Source organism: Danio rerio, chromosome 22 (genome assembly GCF_052040795.2).
Source record: "Danio rerio strain M-AB ecotype USA chromosome 22, GRCz13ab, whole genome shotgun sequence".
Classification (NCBI taxonomy): domain Eukaryota; kingdom Metazoa; phylum Chordata; class Actinopteri; order Cypriniformes; family Danionidae; genus Danio; species Danio rerio.
The window spans coordinates 17743286-17759868 of NC_141042.1; the positions used below are offsets into that span (position 1 = coordinate 17743286).

The following is a 16583-nucleotide window of genomic DNA, read 5'->3' on the forward strand; positions in this document are numbered from 1 at the left end:
CTCCTCCAGAGGGACCCAGAGGCGTTACCAGGCCAGCCGAGAGACATAGTTCCTCCAGCGTGTCCTGGGTCTTCCCTGAGGCCTACTCCAGGTGGGACATGCCTGGAACACTTCCCTAGGTTGGCATCCAGGAGGCATCCGAAACAGATGCCCGAGCCACCTCAGCTGACTTCTCTCGATGTGGAGGATCAGTGGCTCTACTCCCAGCTCCTCCCGGGTGACAGAGCTCCTCACCCTATCTATAAGGCTGTGTTCTGCCACCCTGCGAAGGAAACTCATTTCGGCCGCTTTTATCCGAGATCTTGTCCTTTCAGTCATGACCTAAAGCATGACTCGGCCGCTGCTTTAATCTGCCTGCAATCTCACATTCCATCTTTCCCTCACTCGTTAACAAAACCCCAAGATATTTGAACTCCTCCACCTGGGGAAAGGACTTTCCTTCAACCTGGAGATGGCAAACCACCTTTTTCCGGTGGAGCACCATGGGTTCGGCACTTGGAGGTGCTGATTCTCATACCAGTCGCGTCACACTCAGCAGCAAACCGCCCCAGTGCATGCTGAGGGTCCATGTTCGATGAACCCAACAGAACAACATTCTCTGCGAATAACAGAGCTGAGATCCTGTGGTCCCCGAACCAGACCCCCTCTAGCCCAAGGCTGCGCTTTGAAATTCTGTCCATAAAAATTGTGAACAGAATTGGTGACAAAGGACAGCCCTGCTGGAGTCCAATATGCACTGGAAACAAGTTTCACTTATTGCTTCCAATGCGAACCAAACTCCTACTCTGTTCATACAGGGATGAGACGGCTCTCAACAGAGCACCTCTGACCCCATACTCGCAGAGCACCCTCCACAGAGTGCCACGAGGGACACAGTCAAATGCCTTCTCCAAGTCCACAAAACACAAGTGGACTGGTTGGGCATACTCCCATGAACCCTTGAGCACCCTGGTGAGGGTATAAAGCTGGTCCAGTGTACTGCGGCCTGGACGAAAACCGCATTGTTCCTCCTAAATTCTTAGTTCAACCATCGGCCTGATTCTCCTCTCCAATACCCTGGCATAGACTTTCCCAGGGAGGCTGAGAAGTGTGATCCCCCTATAGTTGGAGCACACCCTCCGGTCCCCGTTCTTGAAAACCACCACCCTTAGTTGCCCAGTCCAAAGGTACTGTTCCCAATCTCCATGCAATATTGTAGAAACGTGTCAGCCAAGACAGCTCCACAATATCCAGAGACCTAAGATACACAGGGTGAATCTCATCCACCCCCGCTGCATTGCCTATGCGGAGCTTGCAAACTTGACCTCAGCTTGGGTGATGAGTGGGTCCGCCCCTGCATCCCCAGTCTCTTTCTTAATGAAAGACATGTCTGTGGGATACAGGAGATCCTCAAAGTATTCTCCATCGTCCGACAACATCCCCAGTTGAGGTCAACAGCTCCTCACTTCCGCTGTAAACAGTGTCGATGTGGAGTTGCTTTCCCCTCCTGAGGTGCCGGACAGTTTTGCAGAATATTTTTGGGGCCGACCGATTGGCTTTCTCCATCTAGTCTTTTTGCTTCTGCAACTGCCCGGGCTGCAACACGCTTGGCCAATCGAGACCCATCAGCTGCCTCGGATGTCCTGCAAGCCAACCAAGCCCTGTAGGACTTCTTCTTCAGCTTGACGGCATCACTTACTTCTGGTGTCCAACACTGGGTTCGTGGATTGCCAACACGACAGGCAACACAGATCTTACGGCCACAGCTCATCATGGCCGCATCAACTATGGAGTTGGAGAACTCTATGTCTCTAGCGTCCCTCGGGATCTGGTCAAAGCTCTTCCGGAGGTGAAAGTTAAAAATCCTTCTGACTTGAGGTTTAGCCAGACGTTCCCAAAGGACCCTCACAATACGTTTAGGCCTGCCAGGTCTGTCCAGCTTTCCCCCCTGCCAGCGGATCCAACTCATCACCAGGTGGTGATCAGTTGACAGCTTTTCCCCTCTCTTTACATGAGTGTCCAAGACATACGGTCGGAGATCAGATGATACAACCACAAATTCAATCATTGACCTCCGCCCTAGGGTGTCCTGGTGCCATGTGCACTGATGGACACCCTTATGCTTGAACATGGTGTTAGTTATGGACAAACTGTGATTAGCACAGAAGTCCAAAAACAGAACACCAATCGGATTCAGATCAGGGAGGCCGTTCCTCCCAATCACGCCTCTCCAGGTATCACTGTCATTACCCACATGAGCATTGAAGTTCCCTAGTAGAACAACAGAGCCCTCAGTCTGAGCACCTTCCAGCACCCCTCCCAAGGACTCCAAATAGGCCTGGTACTCTGCACTGGTGTTTGGCCCGTAGGTACAAACCACAGTGAGAGACCTATCCCTGACCCGAAGGCGCTGGGAAGCGACCCTCTCGTTCTTGGGGAAAACTCCAACACATGGTGGCTAAGTTGGGGAGCTATAAGCAAGCCCACACCAGCCCGCCCCCTCGCACTGTGAGCAACTCTAGAGTAGAAGAAAGTCCAGCCCCTCTCAAGAAGTTGAGTTCCAGAGCCCCAGCTGTGCATGGAGGTGAGCCCAACTATTTCTGTTCGGTACCGTTCCACCTCCTGGACAACCTCGGACTCCTTCCCTCCCAGTGGGGTGACATTCCATGTTCCAAGAGCCAGTTTCTGTGTCTGATGATTGGGTTGTCATGGTCCTAACCTTCGACCACCACCCGTTCCACAATGCACCAGTCCTCCCCCTGCAGGTGGTGGTCCTGAAGGAGGATGGTCCTATGTCACTCCTTGGCTGTGCCATACCGGGCAACAGTCCTCAATGTTAAGAAACTCATAAGGGGTTTTTGAACCGCACTTAGTCTGACCTGTCACCTAAGACCTTTTTGCCTTGGGAGACCCTACCAGGGGCATTAGCCCCCGACAACATAGCTCTTAGGATCACTCAGGCACTCTAACCCCTCCACCACGATAAGGTGGTGGTTCATGGAGGAGCAGTATACAAATAGGTTTTTAAATTACTGAAATGATCATATTACATCACTATTTTACATCGAAGGACAAGTGACCGCACAGGCATTGCCGACAGAGAGCATGTGTTTGTGTGCATGGAAATGTATTATCCTCCCTCCCTGTTAAATTTGATCTAATCTCTCCTCTCCTGCTTTCATTTCTTATTCTAACAGAGAGTGATTAGTTTGTGAATGAATCCTAGATATGAAAGAGTCCTTCAATTAGCGAATAATAATGCAGGTTTCTAGCACCGCAGAATCTTGTTGTCATATTTCATTTGCATTGTTTGCTAATTTTATTCAACAAAAATAGCATAAGCCTAGTTTTTACTGTGAGTTGGTGCTACTATGCCTTATGGTCAGTGCAGTAAGAAACTGTATTATCATCAATACTTGTTCTGCACAAAAGTTTGTAATGTACAAAATTGTTAAAAAAATGAAATCTTACCTATTGAATGTTGTGCCTTTATGCTTTGTTTTCTTTGTTTGCTCATTACCACACTCGTACATGGCGCAAAATCAAGAATCTTCAGATTGGCTTTACTCTTGACTAGTGCGGTTGAATGTAATTTGTCCTGGAAGTACTTTACAAATGTGGTGGCGCAATTAACACATGCTGCTCATGGTCTGTTTGCAATATCTATTGTATATATGTATGACTTCCTCTTTTTCTTGGCTAGGCAAAAGTATGTGGCTCTACTTGACCGTATCCCACGACAGGTGAAGGGTCTTCACACACAAACCTTAGCACAGAGGGCTCTGGACCGCCGGCTCACTGAAGAGATCCTACACTTCAAAAACTCGATAGCATCGCTTAATATGTATGCTTGATATACTATCTAATTGCCAATGAAACGTGATTTTTTTTTGCATTTCAAACTTGTCTGTTCAACCTGTAAAAGGGAGCTGAGTGCTATGAAAGTACATGATGAGAATGTGTCCAAAGAGGCAGAGGAAGCCAAGGAGGAGCTCGCTAAAGCTTTGGAAGAGTCACAACGCAATGCAAAGTACGTAAATTGGTGATTAAAACCTCTTAATCTTTGTATACAAAGTGCTTAACTAGCTATGTTTCCATCCAAAGATGCCAATTAGACCTATTCACAAAACGGAATTATTGCATAAAACATCTGTGAAAAAAGCACCGTTTCAATCCAATGAGTCAAAGAGAACAAAATGGTCACTTCTTGATCAACTGAAAAAAAATTAAATTTGCTGCATGTATTCTTCTTGGATAAAAGTTAATATTATCATTAAGCAATTTTTATGCAATATTCCAAAATGCTCATAAAAGGAGGTAGATAGAAACATAGCTACTGTAACCTGAAATAAAGTGACTTCTCATCAGTATTGTAGCAGAGTACCATGAACTCTATGAGCTACAGCGAAAGAGACTTGAAGGACAGATGTCCCATTTAGATGGCGAAAGGGACCTTTGGAGAAAAGCGACCTACAGTCTTGCGGTCAAGGTGACCTTTTGTAAAATTTGTTGTAGGAGCTTTTCAAGTTACACATTACCCCACAACAAAAAATAGGTTTGAGTTTAAATCTCTAACAAATTTCTTTCAGATAATCAAGATAAATAAACTTCATCTGGTCAGGCGACTTCATATAAGTGAGCAGACCTGGGCCAAGGCTGCAGATCGGTTCACTTTCTTCTTAACAGCGAAGGTAAAAACACAAATACAAGGCTTCTCAACTATGGCTCTCAACATACACTTTTCAGAGCTTATCTTCAATCCTGATCAATTTCTAACATGTTTTAGTTTTCTAGTAAGCCTGGAACACCTTAATTAGCTTGTTTAAGTGTTTGATTAGAGATAAACTCTGTAGGAAACTTGAAGTTGAAAACCCCAGCCTTATACCAAGTTCATACTGCATGATTTTCATAACCGTCTGATCGCCACGGTTTTCGCACTGCATGACTCTCTGGGGTAGCATTGAGTTGCTGCTGTGTTCACATTGCACAATGGATTGGCACAAGAACATTACACACTGCTTGACTTTGCTGTAGGAAGAATTGCAGACAACTCTGTCTAGCACACAAACAACATTACACATGAGATCCGAGTTCTGGCTTGAGACTGGGAATGGTTGCCCATTGTGGTACATCTCAGACAAAACATCAAAAAGGCATGGGTGCTTCTGTTAAACTTTTCCCAAACTTTCCACCATTTCTTGTGTCCAAAAAGGAGCCTTTCTTAAAACCGAAGCCATGTTTTCTGATATAGTGGTTTACAACTCCTCCATGAACTCCACGCTACCCTGTATCTTGCACTCTCATTAGCTGTAGGTCATCTGCAATGTTTTTTTTTAACTCTTTTTCACACAGCAGGATTTTGAGTCACTGACAGGTCCAGATTTTTTAGTAAGCTAAATACTAAATCTTTAATTCATAGGACTCTGAGTACTTTTCCCATATCATGGACTTGACCAACCGGTGGAAAGATACACTGGCCAATTTCATGCAGAACCTCATACGGGTTGAGAACAAACAACGTGAGATCATTAAGTCTTTCCACTCCAACATTGTGAAGTGGCAGAAATTCTTTGAAGAGAAATCCAGGTCAGTAAAAGAAATACAGTTTTTCTTTGTATTTTTAAAGCGTTTTTAATGATTTTAATCTCTTGTTGTACTAAAGGCACCCAACTATGAAAGTTGACAAGTCATCAGATGAAGAGCTGTCACAAGACCTGAGAGAATGGTCAAAAGTTAGCAATACCTTTACATTTTGTTTACTCAATTATCTTTTGTTAAATTGTTTCACTTTCCATGTTAAATGTATAAATAATAGATATCCTTGTTCAACTGTAGGTGTTGACACAGCAGTGTGAACGTTATGGAGGGGAAGACCTAGTATCTGGTCAGGAAACACTTGAATTGCTAAAAAAACTACAGGAGTCTTGGATTGAGGTTTGTCTGGACCTCTTTAAAAGACACACTGGTCCAGATGGAGGGCCTCCTAAAGGCCAGGAAGCCATGAGGGGGCTAAAAAGGACCATCACTGAGTTTCTGAGTCAACTAGGAATACGTATCAATGGAGAAAGTGGTGAGAACTTAGATTTTTGTTTCCTCATGTAGCCTTGAATGGTTTCAAGATGAAAACTTGTTGTTTTTGCAGGAATCCATGCAATGCTAATGTTTCTTATTGACACTATGGAGTCCTGGTCAAGAATATTAAACCCCTTGAGTGGACCTCCAAAAGAGCAGGCTTTGGGTGATTGGCTTAAGTTGAAGGAAGCTCTTGGCAGCTTGGTGAATCTCTCCGAGGAGGCTCTTCTGCTAGTGGACAGCACACAGTCAGAACAAGACAGGGGGAAAAACATACCCCACATAAAGTAAGAGAGGTGCATGGGCCAAACATTATAGTAAAACACCTTACTGCCTACATTTGCATCCTAATCAAAATGGACCCTCATTAGCGACCCTAACTGTAACCCAAATTTGCAACAAAATATGTAAAAAACAAAACTTCATTGATGTGTCTGACAGCTAATTTCCTTGTTTGTATCTGCGGCAGAATTGAAATGGAGGATGTTTTAAAGACAATGAAGGAGTTCCTGTTTTCTCAAGAAAACTTTTTCGACTGTGAAAATATGAGACTTCGAGATGAGGTACACACCAGACCATAATGCCTCAGTTTCAGTCAATTCCTGTTACTGACAGTCACCTTCCTTCAGAGTTTAGATGGACCAGACCTGGGAAAGATTGTCATAAATCATGGTTTAGGGTAGGATTGTTGCAGAAGCCTAAGGAGATAGTATGCAAATTTGGACCCAGTTCGCTACTTGGTTCAAAGGTTTTTACTAACAATTGAAGAGAGCTCTTTAGAAAGATTAACTTCCAGGAGCAGGACTGTTCCATGTCCCTGTCCTAATCTTGCCTTTTGCTTGCAGGTAACTTCACTTCACAATAAGATGATCCACTGGATGGTGGACCTTCTTCTGCTAATGGTTCCCATCCATTCAGATGACCAGGAACCATTTCTTCCAGCACCCGAATTGAACATTGTAGTCAATGTGTCTGTTGAAAAACTGGAGGAAGATGCCAGGAACATCTCAACCAAGCTGGACTACTTTTCCAAGTACATCACAAGGTAGCCATACTAAATTAAACATCTCAAGAGGATCCATAAGTAAGCAGAAACTTATTACACAAATTGTCCTGTAGCTCTTGTCAGGCTATAATAGAAGAGGTCATCAGGAAGAGCTCAAACCAGGATGAAACCGAAAATGAGTTGTATGAACTAGCCAAACTTCAGGTGCATAGCTATCTCTCTAGTCCTTCAAGGTTTCTTTCTGAGATTGAAATCCTGCATTAAAAAACGCCTTAGTGTATTTACACTGTGTTTGTGTTTAGAAAGAGTGTGGGGAATGGTTGGAGGCCTGCCGGTTACTACTTATGGACGTGAAAGGAAGCTCTGCAGAGTTGAAGCTGAATGGAAAAGTGGTGCCACGCTCTGTGAGTGACATCATCTAGGACACTGGTAGAGTACAACTGTATTATGTAAATGTGAGAAACTAATTTGTATATTTTCTTAGCCCAAGGAACAATCAGAGGAACATACTGAAAAAGAGGAACCACTGGACTTGGAAGATGCAAATGAGCCTTATGATGAATATGTAACTTTTGTTATTCTTATAAGCTATTAGCTACCTTGTGTCCATGGAATAACATCAAATAACAGCACCTTATCACCTCTGCAGGAGGAGGAAAAGGCCGGCAAACATGACAAAGATGGCTCAGTCATCAAACTGATAGGTCATGATGGAAATATCACAGAGAAGACTTTAAGAGAGGACACTGTCCAACTTAAAGGGGTGAGTGTATCGTGATCATATCCATCAGCTTCCCAGTATAAGACGATAATCATCAAAACCTCCCCGCATGCACAATCTTTCATCTCTGTATTTACCAGACACTTTCTTATCAACACTACATGTTTGTGAAAAATGTTGTGCAATTCTGAGTGTGCTCCACACAGGTGAGTGGGCTTGACAAACCACCTTTAGGACACAATCTCTTTCTTTTAAACACACCCAATGTTTCTGTAAATAAAACTCCCAGTTCTTAGTGTGCTTTATGCAGGTGAGTGGGCTTGACAAACCACCTGTAGGAGTCACACTCTGTTTCTCTCCATATGCACCAGACACTTTCTTAAAAGCACCACATACTTCCTGGAAAACACTGTGCAATTCTCGATGTGCTTCACACAGGTGAGCGGGCTTGACAAACCACCTGTAGGACACACTGTCTTTTCTCTGTATGATTGAAGGGAAACAAATTAATAAATAGCTTGTCATAGAATATATGTTTTTCAAATCTGTGATGAGTTGACATGCTTTTTATCCTCACTTGGATAAAACTGTCTGCTAAACAATTAAATGTAAAATCTAATCTTTTCTAGACTGAAGAACTGGTGATTACTCCACACACCGAAAAAGCCCAAGATGCCTTCAGTTCTTTAGAAACAATCAGAACCCTTCAGCAAGAGCTTCTGTAAGTATTCGAATGGAAATCTCTCTTTAGTCAGATCTATAGGAATCTCTTATGAACTGTATTTTGCAGAGCGGTAGAGACTCGAGCTATCAATTCAGAGGTGCGTGCATTAAAGGCAGAGGAAGAACTGCAGGCTGCTCTGGATAAGATACAAGATCTGGAGAGGCAGCTACAAGCTCGGCCCAGTGTGGAGACCAAGTGTAAATGTGTCAAAGAATAAAATTACACTTGACATACTGAACAAGATTAGCTATTTCTAATTCTGACTATATGTTTTTTTTTACAGCAAGCAAGAAGAATGCCCCTAAGACCCCCAGCAAACCTGTCGCAACTTCTGAAGCTAAAACAAAAAGCCAGAACCCTGAATCCAGCCCGAAACTGTCCAGAGGAACCAAGAAACGCTTAATGTGAAAAAACTATACTGGGGCTCAATAATAAAGTGCTTAATAGACATATGTATTTGATTTTTATTGCACATATAAATTTGTTAGCGGGATTGTTTTAAAGAGCAGATTTTATGGTATTTTAAAGTATTCCAATATTGTGTTAGATCCCCTACCAAGCCTCCCGGAAGTTCCGGGAGTCTCCCACAAATCCATAGAGACTCCCGGATGCCCGCAAACAAATGACAAACTCCTGGAATCCCTTCCTGCTCTTCAGATACATTGCGCACCTCCTGGCGCTCTTTAGATACCTCACGTAAACCCCTCCCCTCTATAAGTCAGCTCTGCTCTGATTTGTCAGCTGGCCAGGTCTGTTCTGATTGGTCTTTCTGTATGAATTTGCGTCGGAAACAAACGGCCATTTCAGAGTGTTCGTATTTTGCATGATTATGATAATTTGTTGAAGTAGATCGGTAGCAAACAAAAGATCACTCTATATATATAACTATTTACAGCCAAATCTTTTGAGATACAGTATCTTTATTTATAATGCACATTTTTTATTTGATTTAGGAGATTGTTCTTTAGAGGTTACAAATAGAGGATATTTTTTGAAAACTTTACTATTAAACTTGAAATTATATTTCATTGTTAGATGATGCGAAGGAAATCCGTCAACCAATACCAATAAATTTAAACAATGTAGAATATCAGCCAATAATCAGTACAGTCTTGAAATACAGTGAATTCCAAAAATAACTTAAGTCATATAAATGAACAGTAACATTGTCTTTACATCATGGGTGAGTCTTTGGTTCCATCATCTGAGCCGTGACATGTGGTCATGCTTTGATTAGCAGGTCTGGTCAAACTGGCGAGGTCGATGGATTGGGTCAGGACATCAGGTGGTATGTTGAGGACCACGGCGGGCTGCTCAGAGCGTAGACTGTGTAGGAGCTGGAGGAGTCGAAGATGCATGACCAGAGGAGAGCCAGAGACAGACTCTACAGATGCCTTCAGAGCCTCACATGCAGCCTTTTCTCCCTCTGCAGCGATCACCTGTGACACGACCAAATAAATGCTTAAATAGCTTGGTTGATGATAAGGGGCAAGTTGTTCAAAAAGGTTAATCTGGATCAGAAGGATCTGTGGTTAAAGAGCCCCAAATTATGGGTTTTTGAGAATGACCTTTTATGTAGTGTGTAACACAGCTCTAAGTGAAGTGAAATATCCAACTAAGGCTTGAATCTGAAAGTGGACAGTGTTTAAAACTATTAAGTCATTTATAAAAGAGTCGACTCCTAGTACTTCAAATGAATCGTCTTGATAACTCTTTTGCTGCTTGGGCGTGATGTGGATACGAAACTTAAGCCCCGCCCAGTCGTTGCACGCAAACCGGGGAAAAATGAAACCTGCAGCCCTGCCCACTAGCACAGTAGCAAAATAAAAAGAGGCTAGACAAATACTGTAGCAGACGGCGGTTGTATCAGCGCTGTGCTTATCACAGATCAGAATAATCCAGTGTTTTTTGACCAAAATGAGAAACAAGATTTCCATATTCAGAACTTTTATTTTATTTTATTTTTTTCTTTTAAACAGATTTAATCCAATCTACAAAAAAAAAAAAAAAAAAGTGGAACCAAAATGTTGTACATTTGAATCCCATTTTGCACCAATACCCTTACTTTAACTTGTGCCTGACGTCTTGCTTCAGCTTCTACAGCGAAGTTATGTTGCAGCTCTGGAGGAAGATTGATCTCTTCTCTGAAACCGTGAACACAATATATAAGTAACTGAGGGGACATTTCCTTAAAAGGACCGTTCTCCCCAAAAACGAAACCTTCAGTCATCATTTAAACACTCTTATTCCAAAAATGTTTGAGTTTCTTCTGTTGAACACAAAAGAAGATATTTTGAATTAAGCTGCAAACCTGTAACCACTGACTTCCATAATATTAGTTTTTACCATGAAAGTTAATAGTGACCAGTTTTCAGCTTTCTTGAAAGTATTGTATTCAACAGAAGAAAGAAACTCTTGTTACCACTTGAGTAAGAGTAAATTTAAATTTTTGAGTGAACTATCCCTTTAAGACAAATTTAGATACTTACATTTCTGCTTTTTCCACTTTAATACCCCACCTGCAGGTTCCGGAATCTAAAGTGACCTGTTTAACAAAGGAAAACTTCATAAAAAAAAACAAATAATTTAGGTCCAAATGAGGTTCCTTATCAGTTTCTTACCTGAATCTCCTGAGCAATGCGTTTCCTGTCCAGCAAAATGTCATTGAAGGCATGATGGGCCAGTATCTCTCGAACAGATACTTGTGTCAGAGCCTGCATCACGTCTGGAATGCTAGCGAAGGAGGAATAACACACAGAGACGTTCTCAATGCGATAATAACACACCGCAGTCACTTCTGTACACACCAGATCTTTGGTCACCACCTGAGGATGGAATATGAAAGAAATTATACCTCAAATCAGTTCAACTGAAGCTATCAAAATAAATATGTTAGGCACCCTAATTAGTAAACCCCCACAAAGCCTGAAGCCGCCACTGAAAACAAGTGGTCAAACTGTCAAGTGATTAAAAGTAGACAAATTCTGTAGGAAAAACACAAACTTGGCAGACTTGCTAAACTGTCTGCTTTCTTAAAATGGTGTACATTGCCTCCCTCGTGTTTACATAGTCGCATCAGTGGGATGGAATTTATCATAGTCAGCTTTTTAGAGAGCATTTTATTAAAGGACTCAGAAATTTTTCACAATATGCAGTTGAGGCATTTTATTTTCTTAGGCAAAAAATATGTAAATATATTACCATATGAGGAGGAATCTTCAGTATTTGCAAGCGAATGTCCACTATATGACACACATCCAAAAATGGGAGATAAAACATCAGCCCTGAAGCAAATTAAACACGTTATACACTCAAAAAAAAACACTTTTGCTGCTTGTTTAAACTATTCATTTAAAATGAGTTCAAACAACACAATTCCTTAGTTTTTTTATGGGAACAACTGATATGTTTTATGTTCCATCCACTTTTTTATGTGAAAAATATTAAGTTAACTTAATCATTTTGTTTTGGGACAACATGAAGGAATTGTGTGGAACATAACATTATTTACAGCATAAAAGTCCAGGAGACTGATCCCATAACTAGCATAAACCACAGTTATATGTAATGTTAATATGTTATTTTGCGATTTAAAACGTGTACCAGGGCCCCTGGGTCTCTTCTTCAAAAGATGTCCCAAGCGAAATTTGACAGCTCTCTCGTGTTCTCTCACAATCTACAAAATAATATTTGGGAGCTTGAGAGATGTGAAAATAAATCTAGAATCATGTCTAATATTTAATCCCAAAGCAAAATCATACCTTCACACAGAACCATACTGAAATCGGTAAGAAAAGGATGACCACTGACAGGACCAAAACGATGAGAAGCAGCTCACAAACTCCAAGGTATTTCTTCTTTAGGCCTTTAGAGAAATATTTAGGAATATTTAATGACATGTCATTGAATTATTGGAAAATATATAGCACACCCCTAGGTAGTGACCTCTTTGGTGTGTGCTATATTCTAAGAACTAAATCTGATTTGTTGGATTATCAAGAAATAACACACACCCAAGGCATCGCCACCCATGGGTGTGCTTAAATTTTACAGTAATTGGAAAATAATCCACACCCGATTTGGCCATGTCTTGGGTGTGCGTTATTTTTTAATAATTGACTCCGGTGTCTTGAATTCTAAGAAAATAGTGCACACCCAAGACATAGCTACACTGTAAAAAAAATATGTAATTTTACAGTTTATTATAGTTTTAGGAATAGTATAATTTTACTGTTAAATTACAAAAATTTACTGTAAAATAACAAAGTTAATGTCTGTTATTTTACAGTAAATTTCTGTAATTTAACGGCGTTATTTTACTTTTTTTCCGGATCGTAAAATCTGAAATATACAGATTTTTTTTACAGTGTAGCTTTGGTAGTACTTTGTTTGCAGTAATTAAAAAAAAAAAGCACACCAAAGTAGGCGATGTCTTGGGTGTATGTCATTTTTTTAATAATTGACTCTGGTCTGTTGAATTACTAGAAAATCACACGTATCACCATCTATGATAGTGCTTTATTTTTACAATAATAGGGAAAATATTGCAGAACCAAGTTGACGAAGTCTTGGGTGTGCGTGACTTTTTAATAATTGATTCTGGTCTGTTGAATTATTAGAAAATAACGCACACCCAAGACATCGCCACCTAGGGGTGTGCTGTATTTTTACAATAATAATTAAAAAAATGCACACCCGTGTTGGCAATTACTTAGGTGTGCGTTATCTTTGAATAATTAATTCCGATCAGTTGGACTATTGAAAAATAACGCACACCCAATACATCGCCACCTATGTGTGTGCTTTGTTTTTACACTAATAAGAAAAATAGTGCACATTCGAGTTGGCGATGTTTTGGGTGTGTGTTATTTTTAAATAATTGATTCTGGTCTGTTGAATTATTAGAAAATAACGCACATCCAAGACATCGCCACCTATGGGTGTGCTTTATTTTTACAATAATAGGAAAAATAAAACAGAATCAAGTCGCCAATTTCTTGGTTGTGCGTTAATTTTGAACATTTGACTCCGGTCTGTTGAATTACTAGAAATGACACACACCCAAGACATCGCCACCTATGGATGAGCTTTATTTTTAAAATAATAGGTAAAAATAATGCATACCCAAATTTCTTTGGTGTATGTTATTTTTGAATAATTGACTTCGGTATATTGAATTGTTAGAAAATAACATGCACCCGAGACATCGCTACCTATGGGGGTGCTTTTTTTTTTTTTACAATAATAAGAAAAAATATTAAATAATTAGAAAATAATGCACACCCAAGACATCACCACCTAGGGGTCTGCTTTATTTTTTACAATAAAACAATGCACTCCCAAGTTAGCAATGTTTTAGGTGTGCCTTATTCTTTAATAACTGACTCTGGTTTGTTCAATTATTAGAAAATAACACACACCCAAGACATTGCAAATTCGGAAGTCCATTATTTTATGGTAAAAAATAAAGCACACCCCTAGATGGCGATGTCTTGGGTGTGCATTATTTTCTAATTATTTAACAGACCGTTGTCAATTATTTCACTTATACAACAGCTAGCACAACTAAAAACAATACGTTTGTCAGAGTTCTTTTTATTGCGCATCTCAGCCAAATCTTTTAGTTTTATTTACATTTTAATGTTGACGGTTGTAGGCTGTGAAATACCTGAAACCATTCAGCGTAGTGATATGGAACTCTAATGTTGTCTGAAACAACTTTAGCCATGTGTTTATCTAAAAATAATTGCACACCATCTTAGAGTGTTTATCAGCCAATCAGAATCAAGCATTCGACAGCCACATGGTATAAAGTTAAACGTTTTTAGATGTTTCCCTGTCTAGACTTACCTTCTCCAGGTCCCTCAGTCTCCAATAATGCTAATAACTCCTCTCGTTCTTCTTTTATCCGTTCCCTCACACTGTCTACATTTACAACCGTGCTGCTAGAGATGATCTGAGCATCTTTTGCTTCTTCTTCTTCTTCTGTCGTTACTAGTTTCTCTTTTCTTTTGTGGGGCTCTTGGAGCTTCACAGATTTGGCTGCTTTGGTTTTTCTCTCTTTTGCAGAAGGCGATGGCTCTCTCTTTATCCGGGCAGATCTTGAAGAATGTCGAGATGTTTCTGTTTCGGTCCTTTTCTCTATCTCCGCAGGAAGCATCGTGATCAGAGATCTGTTGTGAAGTGTCCTCTGGTGTTTGGTTTTCTGCAGTGGTCTGAAAGGGAGTATATCAGGAGGCCAGTGCAGATTTATTTGATAATGTGGGAGTGTTTATACTCTTCTAATTAACTTTCCACAGAAGAAACACCCTACACTAAAGGTTAGGGCTGCACAATATGGGAATTTGCAATATTTTGTTTTTCTGTGGTATGCAGTGGATCCGGAAAGTATTGATAGCGCTTCACTTTTTCCACATTTTTTTTGTTACAGCCTTTTTCCAAAATGGATTAAATTCATTTATTTTTTCAAAATTCTACACACAATACCCCATAATGACAATGTGAAAAAAATATTTTTTGAAATCGTTGTAAAATTTATTAAAAATAAAAAAAACCTGAAGAATCACATGTACATAAATATTTACAGCCTTTGCTCAATACTTTGTTGATGCACATTCGGCAGCAATTACAGCCTCAAGTCTTTTTGAATATGGTGTCACAAGCTTGGCACACCTGTCTTTGGGAATAGTTGCCCATTTCTCTGCAGTACCTCTCAAGCTCAGGTTGGATGGGAAGCGATGGTGTACAGCCATTTTCAGATCTCTCCAGAGATGTTCAATAGGATTTAGGTCTGGGCTCGGACTGGGCCACTCAAGGACATTCACCAAGTTGTTGTGAAGCCAGTCCATTGATATTTTGGCGGTGTGCTTTGGGTCATTGTCCTGCTGGAAGATGAACCGTCGCCCCAGTCTGAGGTCAAGAGCACTCTGAAGCAGGTTTTTATGTAGGATGTCTCTGTACATTGCTGCATTCATCTTTCCCTCTTTCCTGACTAGTCTTCCGGTTCCTGCTGCTGAAAACCATCCCCACAGCATGATGCTGCCACCACCTGCGGGCCCGTCCACTACGCCAGGATGTGAATACTTACATACATGTGATTTTTCAGGTTTTTTATTTTTAATACATTTTACAACAATTTAAAAAATATATTTTTTTTTACAATTAAATAGTGTATAGAATTTTAAGAAAATATTTGAAAGTCAAATCAGGCTGAAACATTAAAGAATGTGGAAAAAGTGAAGCGCTATGAATACTGAGATAACCTGAGGCAAGACTTGAAGCTCTAAAAGATAATATTCATCAAATGAAATGCATCCAGAGAGCAGTTTTGTGGACTCTGTCACTCTTTAGTATCCTTGTTCGCTCCTGTTATGCCAAAATGAATAAAAAAGCCCGTCTGGCAGCGTCCACTCCAGCCATAACTCACCTTATATCTGTTATCAAGCATCTAAAAATACAGCTCCTGAGATGAAGAGCATCTGACAGTCAGGGCCAATGATAAAACTTCTGCTCAGACAGCGATGATTACGAGCGAGCTAAATGCTGCATTGTGTAACTATGGTACACAGACGGTACTGCTACTTCATAATTGCCTAAATATCATTCTGAAATCCCGCCAAGACTCTCAAAGAGCGTAAAAGAGTAATAAGAGTTGAGCACGATATGACGTAAATACTAGTTAGCTCCCATAGAAATATACATTGGATGTCGCCTGCCCTAATGTTGTCTATTGGAGGGATGCGTCAATAGAGCCGCCATTTTAGTACAGGGTAGCGCTCCTTTGAAATGAACGCTCCTTTTAATTGAGCGCCATCTAGCGGTCACATGATCTAATGACTAAATATTATGACAACTTTTTCACTTCTTTTATAAATATATATAACTTGATGTTACTTTTTTTCTCACCACCACACTGGTCTTTTTCACAAGACAAAATTTTGTTGTTGGAAACTGTATTTTATATAAATAAAAATAAATCTTAAATTTGACTTTTGCATGCTAAAAGTACTTGAGTAAGACGTTTTACTTGATTTGGGTCATTAAAAAAAACTCCCTATGATGCATGTAGCTTATACCTGCTG

The 16583-nt window shown here is 40.5% G+C and overlaps 2 protein-coding genes across 5 annotated transcripts in view; one reads left to right on the forward strand and one right to left on the reverse strand.

Annotated features, from left to right (window-relative positions):
- The window catches only part of axdnd1 (axonemal dynein light chain domain containing 1), a 13814-nt gene extending 4862 nt beyond the window's left edge, over nucleotides 1-8952 (forward strand). Inside the window, exons 9-25 of one of the 2 annotated variants that reach the window (NM_001089377.1) lie at nucleotides 3683-3823; nucleotides 3905-4009; nucleotides 4348-4468; nucleotides 4569-4670; nucleotides 5399-5565; nucleotides 5642-5711; nucleotides 5815-6049; nucleotides 6122-6338; nucleotides 6521-6614; nucleotides 6897-7096; nucleotides 7171-7261; nucleotides 7360-7461; nucleotides 7542-7622; nucleotides 7707-7820; nucleotides 8408-8499; nucleotides 8569-8699; nucleotides 8786-8952. In NM_001089377.1, the coding sequence (NP_001082846.1) occupies nucleotides 3683-3823; nucleotides 3905-4009; nucleotides 4348-4468; nucleotides 4569-4670; nucleotides 5399-5565; nucleotides 5642-5711; nucleotides 5815-6049; nucleotides 6122-6338; nucleotides 6521-6614; nucleotides 6897-7096; nucleotides 7171-7261; nucleotides 7360-7461; nucleotides 7542-7622; nucleotides 7707-7820; nucleotides 8408-8499; nucleotides 8569-8699; nucleotides 8786-8910 (2188 nt within the window). In that variant the 3' untranslated portion in view covers nucleotides 8911-8952. Of the gene's footprint in view, nucleotides 1-3682; nucleotides 3824-3904; nucleotides 4010-4347; nucleotides 4469-4568; nucleotides 4671-5398; nucleotides 5566-5641; nucleotides 5712-5814; nucleotides 6050-6121; nucleotides 6339-6520; nucleotides 6615-6896; nucleotides 7097-7170; nucleotides 7262-7359; nucleotides 7462-7541; nucleotides 7623-7706; nucleotides 7985-8149; nucleotides 8217-8407; nucleotides 8500-8568; nucleotides 8700-8785 lie in introns of those variants that run through there. The other variant, XR_015521227.2, reaches the window with a different exon arrangement.
- Nucleotides 8953-9404: 452 nt separating this feature from the next.
- On the reverse strand, nucleotides 9405-15971 carry nphs2 (NPHS2 stomatin family member, podocin). 3 transcript variants are annotated; one of them, XM_087302898.1, is made up of 9 exons: nucleotides 15929-15971; nucleotides 14353-14717; nucleotides 12264-12367; nucleotides 12106-12178; nucleotides 11704-11744; nucleotides 11124-11327; nucleotides 10992-11047; nucleotides 10568-10646; nucleotides 9405-9941 (listed from the first exon to the last, which is right to left on the reverse strand). In XM_087302898.1, exons 2-9 carry the CDS (start codon nucleotides 14660-14662, stop codon nucleotides 9675-9677), a joined length of 1134 nt encoding a protein of 377 aa, XP_087159024.1. In that variant the 5' UTR covers nucleotides 14663-14717; nucleotides 15929-15971; the 3' UTR covers nucleotides 9405-9674. The 3 variants fall into 3 exon arrangements, with proteins under 3 accessions (XP_087159024.1, XP_087159023.1, NP_001018155.2); XM_087302897.1 differs by having other exon boundaries at nucleotides 11704-11786; NM_001018145.2 differs by lacking the exon at nucleotides 15929-15971 and having other exon boundaries at nucleotides 9411-9941; nucleotides 11704-11786; nucleotides 14353-14701.
- Nucleotides 15972-16583: the final 612 nt, after the last annotated feature.

Excerpts from the sequence above, each read along its gene's own strand:
- nphs2 (XM_087302897.1), bottom strand. The coding sequence starts at position 14,662 with ATGCTTCCTGCGGAGATAGAGAAAAGGACCGAAACAGAAACATCTCGA. Across the intron at positions 12,368-14,352 it reads GACTGAGGGACCTGGAGAAG|GCCTAAAGAAGAAATACCTT; the intron begins GTAAGTCTAGAC and ends ATTTCTCTAAAG. Across the intron at positions 12,179-12,263 it reads CAGTATGGTTCTGTGTGAAG|ATTGTGAGAGAACACGAGAG; the intron begins GTATGATTTTGC and ends ATTATTTTGTAG.